Raw genomic sequence first — 14,791 nt, 5'->3', positions numbered from 1 at the left:
CTGTTGAAAAATTGTTCATAGAGACAATATTAATTAGAGAATAAGATTACTATATCTTAAAGAAGTGTTCTAAAAAATGAATTCAGCCCCACTATCCTTCATCCCTTCAAAATAAGTGCTATTAATCAGAATATTCACATACAAAGCTTCTGCAGTAAAACTTAACAAATTGGTAAGTATCAATTTTTGCTATTGGAAAATGTAACATCTAAGATAAGAGATGTAGTTTCTCTTGATAACAGCACAATTAAAGGGGTGAGAAATTTTCTACTGATTTCAATAATGCTTTTTCGAAAATATGCTTAGCACATCTATCTTGATTTATTAGGGAGTAGTGAAACAGATGGAAACATTTTCTGAGAGTTTCTCATACAAAGCATTTTGGGACACACCACACTATTTCCCCCCCAAAAAAACCCATATTTAAGGAACATAGTTTCACCTTAAATTTGGAATCACTGTTCACTTATATCTGTATTGTCTAATCCAAAAGTTGTGAATGTGCGATTCCAAACTTGTTTTTTAAACAACAGAGCTACCTTGACCAATTGCAAACTGGTGTGTAGTCTAAAATATAATAAAAATAGGTCATTCTATGCAGCTTCAGGCTGGTTTCCAGATTTATTTTCTCATTATGAACTTTTTGTGAACTGATTCTGTTACACCAAAGGGGGGATCAAGCAGGAAAAAAAAAGACAAAAAGTTATGTGTGGTGGCGCAGTGGTTAAAATGCAGTATTTCAAGTAACTGTCCACAGCCAGGAGTTTGATCCTGACTGGCTCAAAGTTGACTCAACTTTTCATCCTTCCAAGGTCAATAAAATGAAGACCCAGATTGTTGGGGGTAATATGATGACAGTGTAAACTGCTCAGAGAGTGCTGTAAAGCACTGTGGAGAGGTATATAAATCTAAGTGTTATTGCTATTGCTAATTTTGTTTCTATCCATAGAATCTACCATCCACCCACCCACCCACCCATCCATCCATCCATCCATCCATCCATCCATCCATCCATCTATCTATCTATCTATCTATCTATCTATCTATCTATCTATCTATATCTGTCTATCTTGTTTTAGTCGCTTGAATTATTTCATTATAGCTTCCTAACTTTTTTTCAGTAAAGAAGTAAAGATTACTTATCGAAATTCTAATGAGCTTATGTAAATAATTTCATTCATTCCTTTTTGAATGAAGCATGGATGCATGGATAGAAAGAAATGGATCTCTGCAGTGGCTTCAAAGGCAAAAATAGGTTTTAGAGCCTGAGGGAAGTTACACATAATACTTGCACTTGCACTCTCTGAAATCAGATAGCTTTTCTCAGTGCTCAGTGCTGAGAAAAAAATGCAGCTGCTTTATGGAATTGCAGACAGGTGTTACACAAGCACCCACACACACGTTTTGGGCTTCAAATCTGAATATATCAGTGTTGCACAGGCCTGATATAGACTGTTCTGACCCAGCCTTAGCAGAAATAAGAAACAGACTCCTTGTCCCGAAAAAACCCTCTTTATTTAACTACTGTGAATTTATGACATTCACACACAGAAAAGTCCAGGCAATAATCTTTCTAAGGGTTAATTGCAATAACAGACCTTATCAGTCCTTGGATAAATGCCAGGGAGAGAACTTCCAGTCGCAAAGCTGTAAATTAATTCCTGGCAAGAAGTCTTTGAGGCAAGAACCACGATAAGCAAATCTTCTAAAAGAAATAAGAACTGTTGTCTCCTGCAACCACCACTCTCCTTTTGCTTCTATTTTTTCCCCAGCCAGGGAGAGGCCATTCAGTATCCATGTGTGCCTTTCTTCCTGAATCGGCCCCTGTTCCTCAGTTGTTCTCCTCTCCTGACAGCTCTGTGCAAACGCACATCTGGAACAGGCCCCAGCTGTTGTTCTTCCCCACTCTGACTCCGAAGGCAGCTGGGAAATGTCAGACAGCCCTGGCTCTATCTCTGCTTCCGACGCAGAGCATCCATCAGAGCCTTCCCCAGACTCCAGGACTGGCCCAAGTTCCTCCCCAACCTCCTCATCGTCCGAGTCTGGCGGGCCACAACATAGACAACAACTTTGAAAATGCGTCAGACTGTCAAGAATCAACTTCATAGGGAGACTAAAACTATTTTTATTGAAAGTGGCTATAAACAGAATTTTTAAATTTAATTGTGCTGTTTCTCTTCCCCTTTTTATATTCCAGTGTATTAGGGAGGTGTCTGGGCCATATATATTGGTTCTGTACTTAACTTATGTTCTTCTCCTTGTTTGTTTTGGTAACGAATCAAACCTATCTCTGTTGTGATTATCTTCCTTGCGTTCTACAGATATCTCACTTTTTGTTGCCTTTGATTGTAAGTAATGTAAAATATATTGATTGGAAATCAAACAGTATTACAGTTGATGCATAGAGTGGGTTAGGTCTATAGGTCCTTCTGTGGAGGAAGAGAATCATTGTCTCCTACTCAGGATAGGGTCTATGAAGGCTGTAATCCTACACTAATTTAATTGGGAATAAACCCCATTGTGTGAATTGTTTCTGAGCAATCGTGCATTGGATTGAGCCCTTAGGAAAACAAGTGAATTATTTATTTTGTTTTTAATTGAATACTTCATTATTAATAGTATTTTCTGTATGTGTTTTTTCTTAGGGTCTGTTGGATATATCATGTGACTGGGGTTTGGGTATATCCTCTTCTGGATTACCTTGGTTCAACTGCTAAAATTGTCTTCTTTGCCACTGTAACTGTAGTGATAAATACCTTTTACTTGCTGGGTGAAATACTAAACAACTGCATATGGGATACACAAAAATGTGAGTATCAGATTGCGATAAAAAATCGTACTTTAGTTACTTTTATTATATGTCATACTTTTACTATTACTGTTTAAATATTTTTGCAAAGTAACTCCAGTATTTCTTTAAATGTAAATATGATAATTATTTCACATATTATTATTACAAACAGGATTGGACAGCAAATGAGGTACTTAATGCTAGCTCGTAGCTAAAAGCATCTGCCTGATTAGCCTTTTTCCCTTTTTGTTGATTTCTTAACTGATGCTGGCTATGCTCATCGAAATACTAAATCTAATTATTGAATTAACCCTTTTACTGGGTTTGATCAATACTCAACCAGATCCCCTGGGTATATATAATATAACAAAGTCATACTCACCCCATCCCATCCATAAAGTAGAATAGGAGTAGGCTGTATGAAGCCATTTAAGTGTGTTCTGAAGATCTCAAAAGCAAATACAAACATTGGTTTATTTTGGTTGATTGTAATTATAAAAGAAGTAGCAAAGTCTCTCAGTAGGTGGCAGAATCTTGCTGGGCTTAAGAAGGTAAACATCATTGATAGAAGATTTCCATGAAGTAGTAGGGAATAATTTGTCTAAGTATACAAGAGGAAGAGAGGAGCAAACAACATTTCTATTGTTGCTAATAAAATGACATGAATGTACCAGTGGTGGGTTCCTCCCGGTTCGGCCCGGTTCTCCCAAGCCAGTAGCGGTTACGATATTTATTTATTTTTATTTATTTATTTTAAATTTATATACCGCCCTTCTCCCTGAGGACTCAGGGCGGTGTACAGCCAGAATTAAAAAACATAAAATACAAATATTAAAAAACAATTAAAATATATATAAATTTGGCCCAAAATTAAAAATACAAACCAATTAAAACATTTAAAATTTCTTCTTAAGCCAGCCCGGCTTGCTGGAAAAAGTGGGTTTTAAGGGCACGGCGGAAGGCACTAAGGTCTTGGATTCTCCTTATCTCTGGGGGCAACTGATTCCAGAGGGTAGGTGCCCCCACAGAGAAGGCCCTCCCCCTGGGTGTCACCAGCCTACATTGATTGGCTGATGGCACCCTGAGGAGGCCCTCTCTGTGGGAGCGCACGGGATGATGGGAGGTCGTCGGTAGCAGCAGGCGGTCTCGAAGATAGCTAGGCCCGATGCCATGGAGCGCTTTAAAGGTGATAACCAGCACCTTGAAGCGCACCCGGAAGACCACTGGGAGCCAGTGCAGCTCACGCAGGAGTGGTGTTACATGGGAGCGCCATGCTGCTCCCGTCACTACCCGCGCTGCTGCATTCTGGACCAGTTGGAGCCTCCGGGTGCTCTTCAAGGGGAGCCCCATGTAGAGAGCGTTGCAGTAGTCAAGGCGAGAGGTGACGAGGGCATGAGTGACTGTGCACAGGGAATCCCGATCAAGAAAGGGCTGCAACTGGCGAATCAGGCAAACCTGACAAAAGGTCCCCCTGGTTACAGCCGTCAGATGTTCCTCCAAGGACAGCTGCATATCCAGGAGGACTCCCAGATTGCGAGCCCTTTCTGTGGGGGCCAAAGACTCGCCCCCAATAGTCAGTGATGGAGTCAACTGACTATATCAGGATGCCGGGAGCCACAGCCACTCAGTCTTGGAAGGGTTGAGCTTGAGCCTGTTCCTCCCCATCCAGATCCACACAGCCTCCAGGCACTGGGACATCACTTCAAGGGCATCATTGGGGTGGCCTGGGGTGGAGATGTACAGCTGGGTGTCATCAGCGTACTGGTGGTATCTCACCCCGAAGCCACGGATGATCTCGCCCAGCGGCTTTACATAAATGTTGAACAGAAGGGGCGAGAGGACCGATCCCTGCAGCACTCCACAGTGACGTCACTGAACCAGTTCTGCCCCCGCCCCCCCCCTCGCCTCCCCACCCACCCCTCACGCCCCCACCCACCCCCTGCGTTATTCTTACCTTTTATTTGGCCCCATCCCCAATCTATTGTTGCCTCCTGAGTCCCAGCTGATGGCTAGAGGGAAAAAAACTGTTTAAACTCTTGCCCTGGGGCTTCAAAGGGCCATCCTACAGCTGATCAGTGTTAAAAGAAAACAAATGAGTAGACCAGTGCCTGCAAAAATACATGAGTAGATCAGTGCTTGCAAAAATAAATGGATAGACCAGTGTCTGCAAAAAATAAATGGGTAGATCGGTACAGCTCTGCAAGCAGTTAAAAGCCTGGTATACCAGTACCTCTGCTAAATCCTAAATAATTGTCACATGACCATCAAGCCACACCCACAAAATAAGCCACGCCCACAGAACTGGTAGTAAAAAAATCTAGAACCCACCCCTGGAATGTACCCATGAATACACTCAGTTAAGCGGTATCCTAATCGCATCTGTGAAGAGACTGCTTAACTGTATTAACTTTGTATTAACTGTATTAACTTTGTATTAATTGTATTAACTTTGGGGATTGATGTAAAATATTGGGAAAATATTCATCAATATCTTCTTGCAGATCACACAGATCACACAGAAAGAAGATTCAGAAATATACATGTCAGATAGTGTTTTAAATAGTTTGCGAGTTCCTAACATATCTTAAAATAATGCAATGTGTACATGCCAGATGTAGGAAACAAGATGACAAAAATAAGAATTCCACAAATGGAAATTCTTAATCTGAACATTTTTTTTCTTTTTCAAGAGTTATGTTTAAATACCAGAACAGAATAAATTGCAGTTGGTTTTTCCAAAGTAAACCACTAACGTGAGCAAAATAAAAAATAAAAATGCCCTATTCTCCAGGCCAGATTTGATTCACAAGCCTGGATGCTAGGATTTCGAACACTGGATCCATCCGCAATGAAATATTTTTTAACAAAGCTTAGATGACCTTTTTATAAAAGGCAAATAAAATTGTGGATATTTAAACCACTCAGTGGAAAATGTTCCTCCAGCAGCAAAGAAAACAGAAGACCAGAAATTGGCACAACTGTAGTAGCCAAAGCCAAAATGTGCTCTTAGAGCCATGCTGTTGTTTGTTTTCTTAAACCTTTGACAGCAATTTGATTGTTTTGAGTTTGTCAGTAATACACAGCTCACTGTATTTAAACTATTGGTTTTAACCAACCTCAATTGTTTTCTTATTATGTATTTCATTACTATCAGATTCCCTTGCATGCCTGCGATAATCAAAACCAGAATATGAACATCTTTAAAAAGAGCCCATAGTTATTAGAATTTTAAGGTAGCCAGCTCTCCACACCTAGCAATTAAAAGGGTAAAGAAAGGGTCACATTTCCTTGCATATTACGGTATAATAATGGCAGTCTCTAGATGATCATTTTTATAATTATTGGGATTTTTCAACTCAATAAAATTATACCAAAAAAAAGTAAAAAGAAAGAATAGCAGTATTAAAATGAATTAGGCTTCATACTATAGCTGCATTTCTACACATATTTATTTCAGAGAAAGCCTCCTGAATAAACATTTCTAGAGTTAGCAAGAAGCCCTGAAATGGAGAACAATTTGGATCAAGGATTTAACTATATCAACTATTTGCTGAATGTTTCCTTGCTGATAAAAGTATGTTGTAGTATTATAACTTAAAAGAATAGCAGAAAATGTACTTATCGTTTGTTAGTTATATATAATAAGATATAAATATATATCTTTTTATAAGATATAAGAACATTACTTTTTTTTTACTTTTTAGAAAAATACATTGTTAATTTTTAAAATCTGAATAAAATGTAGCTTGTTCACAGACGAACCATTCTAAGTCTTACTATTGTACCTCAAACTGTTTCCAAGGGATGCAGGTTAATATATGAAAGAAATATTTTTATTGAAATTTATCAATAAAAATATTTGGTTGGAACCTTTGTGTTTTGTTAATATTCAAAAATCAGAGTCTTGGTAGGCACCTTTTTAGATCAACAATTTGATTTGATAAAGTCAACTAAAAAACTTCTGCCTTTTAATAAACTATGTTACTCAAAATGAACTATCAGACTACTCCTGATTTTTGTTTACCATAGACCAGGAGTATCAAACTCAAGGCCCGCGTGCGGTCCCCCAAGCTCTGTTTTCGCTGGCAGAGGGTTGCAGGAAGCTGTTGCAGCCGAAAACGGAGCTTGTGAGGGCTGCACACAGTTGTCCCGAGCTCCATTTTTGCTGGCAGAGGGTTGTAGGAGGCTTTTGCAGCCAGAAACGGAGCTCGGGAGCCCATTTTTGCTGGCAGAACACTCGGCCACCACAGGCACCCCTGACACGAGTGATGTCAAGGTGGCCATGCCCACCCTGGCCACACCTACCCCAGACCCCCAAGGTCAAACACAATCCTGATGCGGCCCTCAATGAAATTGAGTTTGACACCCCTGCAATAGACTAACATAGCTCTTCTCATTTATTGGGAAGACCAGTAAATTAAAAACAATTTATGCAGAAGAAAAATAACAATATTCACATTCTTGTTTACACAAGCATTTCAAAAGCTGTTCTTTTGTTGTTGTTGTTGTTGTTGTTGTTGTGATCAGGTATAGAAGAAGGAAAAGGAAAACCTAAATCAGACTGAACACAGGATAAAAGAAGAAAATAGAAGACCTGCTGTTATATGAACGGCATCTCATAACATCAAAAGAAATTTCAAAGAGGCATTTATATTAACAGTGCATTCAAAATACTTTGTTTTTTAAAATGGGATGTTGATTTTATAATCTTCTTAATACCTTTGCTACAACATTGGAGGAATTGGGAAATGGGTATACCTCATGTGCTGAATATGACATTATTTATACAGAGAGAGGGTGTGAGTGTGTGTGGGTCTTTCCGGCAACTGCTTTAAGAATGAAGAAATATCTATTTTGTCTTAGACTTGGAAATATTAGAAAAGTCAAACTTGAATCATTTGGGTTAAGTCATAAAGCTGCATCTGTGAAAGGATGGATAAGCCCCTTTGAACAAATTCAGGACTTTTGATTATGAATCAAAGAGTTCTGAGTTGCTGCCAATACATCTGGATACAGTGGTGTGTACCTGAAACATAGGGCATTCAGGTTTGGGGGTTGTCTGTGAAAGATTTACGAATCAATAAAGATCAATGAAAGATTCCCCTGAGTTATAAAACAAAAAGGGAGCATCCTTAATTTTTTTAGAATCTCTTTTTAAATAATTCATTGAAGAATAATATAACTTCTTCAAGACAAGGAGTTGGTTTAACTCATGATACCAATCATTATATCGTCTGAAAAAGCCACTTGTAATTGAAACATATGCATATTATTTCTTGCATATTAATAAAGAACATATTCCTTTCTCCCGTTACCTAATGGCCAAATGTTTTTCTCTATTTAGGTTTTTATAGTCAGCGTCAGGTATCTTGATGAGCTTCCACCATATCAAGAAATGACAAAGTCCATTCTCCTGAGGCTTTTTTTCATTAAAACTTTTTCTAAATGAAAAATAACTCATGGGATACTGCTATATAGTAGTTATTTATAACTTGGTTTATAATCCATATTACACAAAGAAAACTGGAATGGAGATGCATCTAGTGGGAACAACTGAATTAGTACTGATTCTGGTGCCCAAATGATTCAGAATGACAGAGGGAGCATTGAGCAGGCAGTGTGAGAAGTGAACAGTACAGTACAAAAATTTTGGGAGGCCTTTGTTGTGACCTAGGCTCACGTAGTCATTACAGGACACAATTATTCTCAAACAAAACTATTTTATTATAACATCTGAGAATTACTTCATTCCCAGCTTAGTCCAAATTAATTCCAAAACAAGTCCTTCAGAAAAAGTCATTCGGGCTTATCACAAACCTTTATCTTCTTTGGCACCCTGCCAAAGGCCTTTCTTGGCAAAGCCTCACAAAGTTCAGAAATGCTGATTGGAAAACAGATTTAGCAACGTTGCTTTCCTACAAAGAGCCCAAGAGCCTTTGCTGCTCTTTTAAGCCTTCTGGGAGGGGCCAATCATCTCCTGGTCTTACTCCTGAGTCATCCTTTTTGCTTTAGCTGCTCTTGCCTTCTGGCAGCTCTGTGCATGCGCGCACTAGGAACAGGCTCCTTCTGTTCCTCTGCCTCTCTGATGTCCGACTCTGGAGGCTCCGGAGTCCGCACATCACTCCCAGATGGCCTTGGCCCCATCTCTGTCTCCGACACAGAGCCCTCGTCTGGGCCTTCCCCAGACTCCAGGACTGGCCCATGCTCCTCCCCAGCCGCCTCACTGTCCGACTCCGCTGCTAGCTCCACAGGCTGCTGGCAGATCACAACAGCCTGCTGTAAGATCCCAGGAGAAAAACAGGCAACTTTTATAGTGTTGTACACTAGATAATCGGTCGAAATGTTCTAATTGTGCCAGAAGTATGGTCCTTGAAATGGACTGCTCTAACTGCATGTTGATTCAAATTAGTATTAATAACTTCACAGTTGTAAAACAGGCTGCTTCCAACACACAAGCAGCACATGTGTGTGTGTATAACGTTTGAATGTAACATTTGAAAGTACAGGTAGTCCTCAACAACAGTTCACATAATGATGATCAAAGTTTTAACAGCATTGAAAAAAGTGACTTATGAGTGTTTTTCACACTTATGACTGTTATGGCATCCTGGTCACATGATCAAAATTCAGATGCTTGCAACTGACTCATATTTATGACGGTTGCAGTGTCCCAAGGTCATGCAATCCCCTTTTGCGGCCTTCTGACAAGCAAAGTCAATGGGAAGGCCAGATTCACTTAACAACCTTGTTACTAACTTAACAACTGCAGTGATTCACTTAACAACTCTGGCAAGAAAGGTCATAAAATGGGGCAAAATTCACTTAACAACTGTCGCTTAGCAATAGAAATTTTGGGCACGATTGTGGTCATAAGTGATGGACTACCTGTATATGTGTTTTACTTGCCAAGGAAATTTTGTGGAAAATTCTGATGAGACCAATACAATTTGGTGTGGCAATAGTGAGGAAAGTGGTGGCAACTCTGATAAACAGTGGTTTAATGCACCCTGTTATTAACACAGCTGCCTGCAATTTCTGCTGGTTCGAATCTCTCCAAGGCTCAAGGTTGACTCAGCCTTCCATCCTTTCTAAGGTAGATGAAATGAGGACCCGGTTTGTGGGGGCAATAAGCTGACTTTGTATAAAATATACAAAAGAATGAAGGCTATTGCTTAACGCATTGTAAGCCTCCCTGAATCTCGGGAGAAGGGCGGCATATAAATCAAATTAAAAAAAAAAAAACATCACATTTGCCAACAGAACTTCCTATTACAAAATAATTATTTTTCATCTAAAGGCATCCCCTGAAAAGATTATAGTAAATCATTGGAATGATTCTCCTAGACCTCCTAGAGCTAGAAAAATATTTAGCAACAATAGCTCTAAACAAAATTCATGGGGGACTAGAAAAGAACTAATAAAGTACTGAAACAAACATCCTGAAATAAAAGGAAATAGTCAGAAAGGGCAACTTTGAAATACATGCTTTTAAAGACAAAAATGAAAGAAGAAGTAGGTAACACTCAACAAGATGGGAAGAGCATCTTGTGTACCAAAAATGAAGGGTTGGTTCAGTTAATGGAAAAGCTTTAAAATGAGGAGTAACCAAATTTATACCATAATACAGTTTTTCCCATATAACTGAGGGATTTATGATGTAAACCTACTTATGTCTAAGTAAGAGATTGGAATGCTATATTGGGGCTTTTTCCTTGGTAAGTGGCTTATGACTGCATTTACTATTTGCAACAACAGCTGAAAGATCTCAGTTGAATCACATATTATTTATCAGGAAATATTTACAGATGCTGTAAATTGAAGATATATAACACTTCACTGGTACAATGTAAATTAAGGCTTCGTTGTCAACAATGTATATTCAACTTGATAAAAAATAAATGCCTGCAGTTTTGTTAATAGTACTCAAGCATGTTCATATGGCAAGGCTTACATAACTCATTTTTTTGCTGCTGGTACTTTATGTCTGTATTTCTCATTCTCATTGTTTTATTCATTAACAAAGTGTATCTTCTGAGTTCTTGTAGCAACATCGCTCCTTCCTTCCTACTTCTTGTTTCCAAGGAAGTGACTGATGCCTAGAAACTACAGTGTGAATTCTTATTATTGGCCTGAAGTCTCATGTTTATTTTGCTGATAAGGATAATGTGAGGATAGGTCCTTAATATGCCACAGCTGACCAAAGGATGTACAAATAGCCAGTTACAAATACCACCACTTGATAAGTGGGAAGGGTGGCCACCAGTGCCCCCCTCTTCAACAAAAGAACAGATTACAGCTATAATCTCGGTAAATTTAATAGCAAATCACTTGGGAACATTTTAAGTATTAAGATTACAAAAGAGCTGGTACAAAGTAAAGAATTATGAATGAACTAGATATAAATTTCAATAGATCTATTTTTGTTTATAAACTGGACCTTTTTCTTATTTTAAAAACTGGTTCAGAATAGCTTATTTTCTATGTTAAGGGGGAAAGTATTGGACTTCGGTAGCAAAACAGTGTTTTCTGCTTTACAGAGATGCTTATGCTTTCTTACAAAATATCTCAAAAATCAGTCCAGATACGAGTCTATAATTGTAGGGTCTTCTTCTAAAGATTTGTATAAAAATTTATGGTGATTTGATCTGTCAAACATGCTAAAGTAATACAGGTTTAGATTTAGTACCACTCTCCATGAACAGCAGCTTTCTTGTCAACAAAAAAGCAGGAACAAAATCTGGATCAAAAACATATTCTTTTGCTGAGCTTTCCCAAGCTAAGACTAACCTTTGTACTTGTCATGTTTAGTCTGTAAATAATTGGCCAAGATTGAAATGGTTAATACACATATATGCAAATGTATCTTGTTTGTGAATTTCAGTTCAATGTGATAAGATTTTTTAAAGGTCTGTTTGGATACCACTTTAAGTAGAAATCATGTCATTTACACATATTTTTAAAACACAGTTTATTAAAATGTTAAACCTTTACCACATGGATAATATTGCCCAATCTTTCCATTGCACAGTCCATAAGCAGAGAATGAACACAAGTCAAAGATTTTATGTTGAGGGTGACACTGACCTTCCATCATAATAAAATAATCTTTGCTATACTTTGTGCTTTCTAAATTGAAGTTTTTCATATATTGATAATGTCTACATTTTCATTTTACAGTTCAGCATCAGTATCACTGAATTTTGACTAAAACAAGAATCAAGACCTTGCCATCATAGCAGATGTTTATGTAATAATCAGGGTTGGGATTCAAAACCCATCACTACTGGTTCGCTTGTGGGTGCGCGCGTGCTTGCACACACTGCTGCGCATGAACTGCATGCGCAGAAACGTCCAGGCAGGTGGGTGGAGCCTCTCGCCGCTGCCACTACCGATCCAGGGTGAACCGGTAGCAACCCACCAATGGTAATAGTATCCATAAAGGTCTTAGAACTGATTACTTGGATTCCCAAATAATTTATCAGTCTTTAAAAGTAGGGGCTGTATTCTCTTTTTTTATAGGGTTTTTTTTTTGTTTTCTTCTCTATTATTGTATGTTAAAGCATCTTTTTAAAAAGTAGACAGAGACAAAAAGATTAGAAAATTAATACATTTCAAATATTAACAAGAGTTCCTGATTATTTCTTCAGAAATCCTTTTTTCCTTCCCTAATGCTCTACTGTTTTAAGAATCTAGTGCTACATAGATCCTTATCACACATTTTTGGACTGAGTACATTAGACTCTAATATTAGATAAACATCTGGGAAACTCCCTACAAAGCAGGTGTAAGAACAGTTCTTTTGTAGCATTGGATAGAAATAACTTCTTCATTATAGCAATTCTTTCTCTCCAACTTTTCCCCAAATGACCAAAGGAATGTACTCAGCATATTGATGACACCTCCCTCTATGGTAATGGATGAGCTCACCCAGTTAGCTTGCATAGATATTGAATAAGAGAGAGCACCGATTTCTGTGGCATCACACAGGGTAGGTACCAGGAGTAGGATCCCTCCTCCCCAATCACCACCAACTGGAATCAACCCCAGAAATAAGAAATGAACCAGCACAACATCATGCCACCCAGTCCGAATCAAGAAGGATCCTGTGTTTGATGAATTGAAGGCTGCCGAGGGGTGAAGTAAGGCAAGGATGGATGCACTACCACCATTCTGCCCATGCCAGATATCACACAAAAGTGTGACCAATACCATTTCTATTCCATACCCAGTTCTGAAACTTGACTGTAGAAGATCCAGATAATCTGCTTCATCAGGATCTTCTGAAATTGCTGCACAACTACCTTCCCAAAAAGGGGAGGTCGGATACTGGGCAAAAATTGCCCAGTATTCTGGGATCTAGTGATGGCTTCTTGAGGAGGATCTGAACCAAGGTCTCTTTAAGAAATAAAGGAACAACTCCCTCACTCAAATAATTCTTCACAGCTAGGACCCTGTCATATGACACTCTGTGGGCTGCTTTCACAAGCCAAAAGGGGCATGGATCTAAGGAGCTTGTGACTCAGCTCACAGTCCTAAAGATTCTGACCACTTTCTCAGGTCCAACAGGTTCCTGAAGAAGACTCCCTCTAAGAGCCATGGAGACACTGAGGTTAGAATTCAGTACAGCGCAGGCTAACTCATTGCTCACCATCAGGAGTTTGATTTGAACTGGCTCGAGGTTGACTCAGCCTTCCATCCTTCCGAGGTCGGTAAAATGAGAACCAGATTATTGGGGCCAATATGCTGACTCTGTAAACCACTTAGGGAAAGCTGTAAAGCACTTTGAAGTGATATATAAGTCTAAATGCTCTTGCTCTTGCTCTAGGCATCTCCTCTGAACCTGCAACAAGGCAAGCATCCAACTGCAAGAGAATCTGGAGCAATTTTGAGCAAATCCCTCCACACAGCCCTACAAAAGTTTTCTCGGGGTCCCATAACCCAAGATGGCTCATATCACCTTAAAAAGAGCTGTGGGGTGGCCATCTGAAGATGCAATAAGGATGGAGAAGTACCGCCCCAAGGTAGGCCATAATAGCATCTCTCACCCATATTCAGCCATGTTTGATATGTGTTCGTCCTTCATGAGCACCCTAGATATCTCTTCTCCTGTTACATCTCTCTCCGTAAACCATGGGAGTGACAAGATGCATAGGAGCAATCCAATCCAAAGCCTCAACAGCCCTTTTTGTTCCAAGCACTATCAAGGATTTGCAACATCATGCAGCAGACCAGAAGGAACAACACCCAGCTCTCTCTGGAACAGCAAATTAGCTGTTTTTTTGCTAGAATATATAATTTATCAGTTATAGAGGAGAAAATAAATCATCTGTGTAACCAAATCATGCATCTCTGGTCAGCATCAGACACTCAAATCGGAAGCGAAAGGTACTGTTCAAAAACGGAAATACACACAGGTCCAGAATATTTCTGCCTTTCAAGGCTTTAAACTGAGTAAAAATTGTTTTAAGTTAGATGATATAAACTAATAGCAGTTTGGAAAATGTAAAGCAAATAGCACCAACTTTTGATTCTATGATATCTGAATTCTGATCAAGCCTGTCAATTGCTTTTTCAAAGATTCTTCCTATAGATTCTAGCAAGTATAGAAATGTTTCAATAAAAAAATGGTTGTACAACACTCTTTCCAGGTAAATGTCATCATGTTGGTAATTAAGGAAAAGGTAATTTAATACCCTCCCCCTAAAAAGTCCAAATACAATTAGCTTATCTAAAACCTTATTGGGGGCAAAGGTATATGAAATATTTGTGAATAAAAGTATCATTAAAGTTCAGTAACCAATCTGGTCCTGAATGGAAAAAAACTAATTAATGTATAATTAATGTATAATATTCAGAATAAAGCTAATGAATCCCAAGAAGCTAGAAATATGCCCTAGTAAAGTCTTGAGTTCCCAGCTCTCCAAGACCCTCTTCACAGGCATCCATGATTTCTCTTTCCAAATAAATCTTACATTAAAAAGAAATCCTTGTGTTCAGGCA

At 38.8% G+C, this 14,791-nt stretch overlaps 1 protein-coding gene across 3 annotated transcripts in view; it reads left to right on the top strand.

The window, feature by feature from the left end:
* The window catches only part of AIG1 (androgen induced 1), a 67,661-nt gene extending 55,755 nt beyond the window's left edge, over positions 1 to 11,906 (top strand). For 2 of the 3 annotated variants that reach the window (XM_070932668.1, XM_070932669.1), the window contains 2 exons: positions 2,646 to 2,809; positions 7,319 to 11,906. In XM_070932668.1, coding sequence (XP_070788769.1) covers positions 2,646 to 2,809; positions 7,319 to 7,356 — 202 coding nt within the window. In that variant the 3' untranslated portion in view covers positions 7,357 to 11,906. Of the gene's footprint in view, positions 1 to 2,645; positions 2,810 to 6,248; positions 6,366 to 7,318 lie in introns of all 3 variants that reach the window. The other variant, XR_011599754.1, reaches the window with a different exon arrangement.
* The last annotated feature ends 2,885 nt before the right edge of the window (positions 11,907 to 14,791 follow it).

This window comes from Pituophis catenifer, unplaced genomic scaffold, assembly GCF_029215685.1.
Source record: "Pituophis catenifer annectens isolate HBS135680 unplaced genomic scaffold, rPitCat1.0.hap2 SCAF_1, whole genome shotgun sequence".
Classification (NCBI taxonomy): Eukaryota; Metazoa; Chordata; class Lepidosauria; order Squamata; family Colubridae; genus Pituophis; species Pituophis catenifer.
This window is presented reverse-complemented; position numbering and strand designations above follow the sequence as displayed.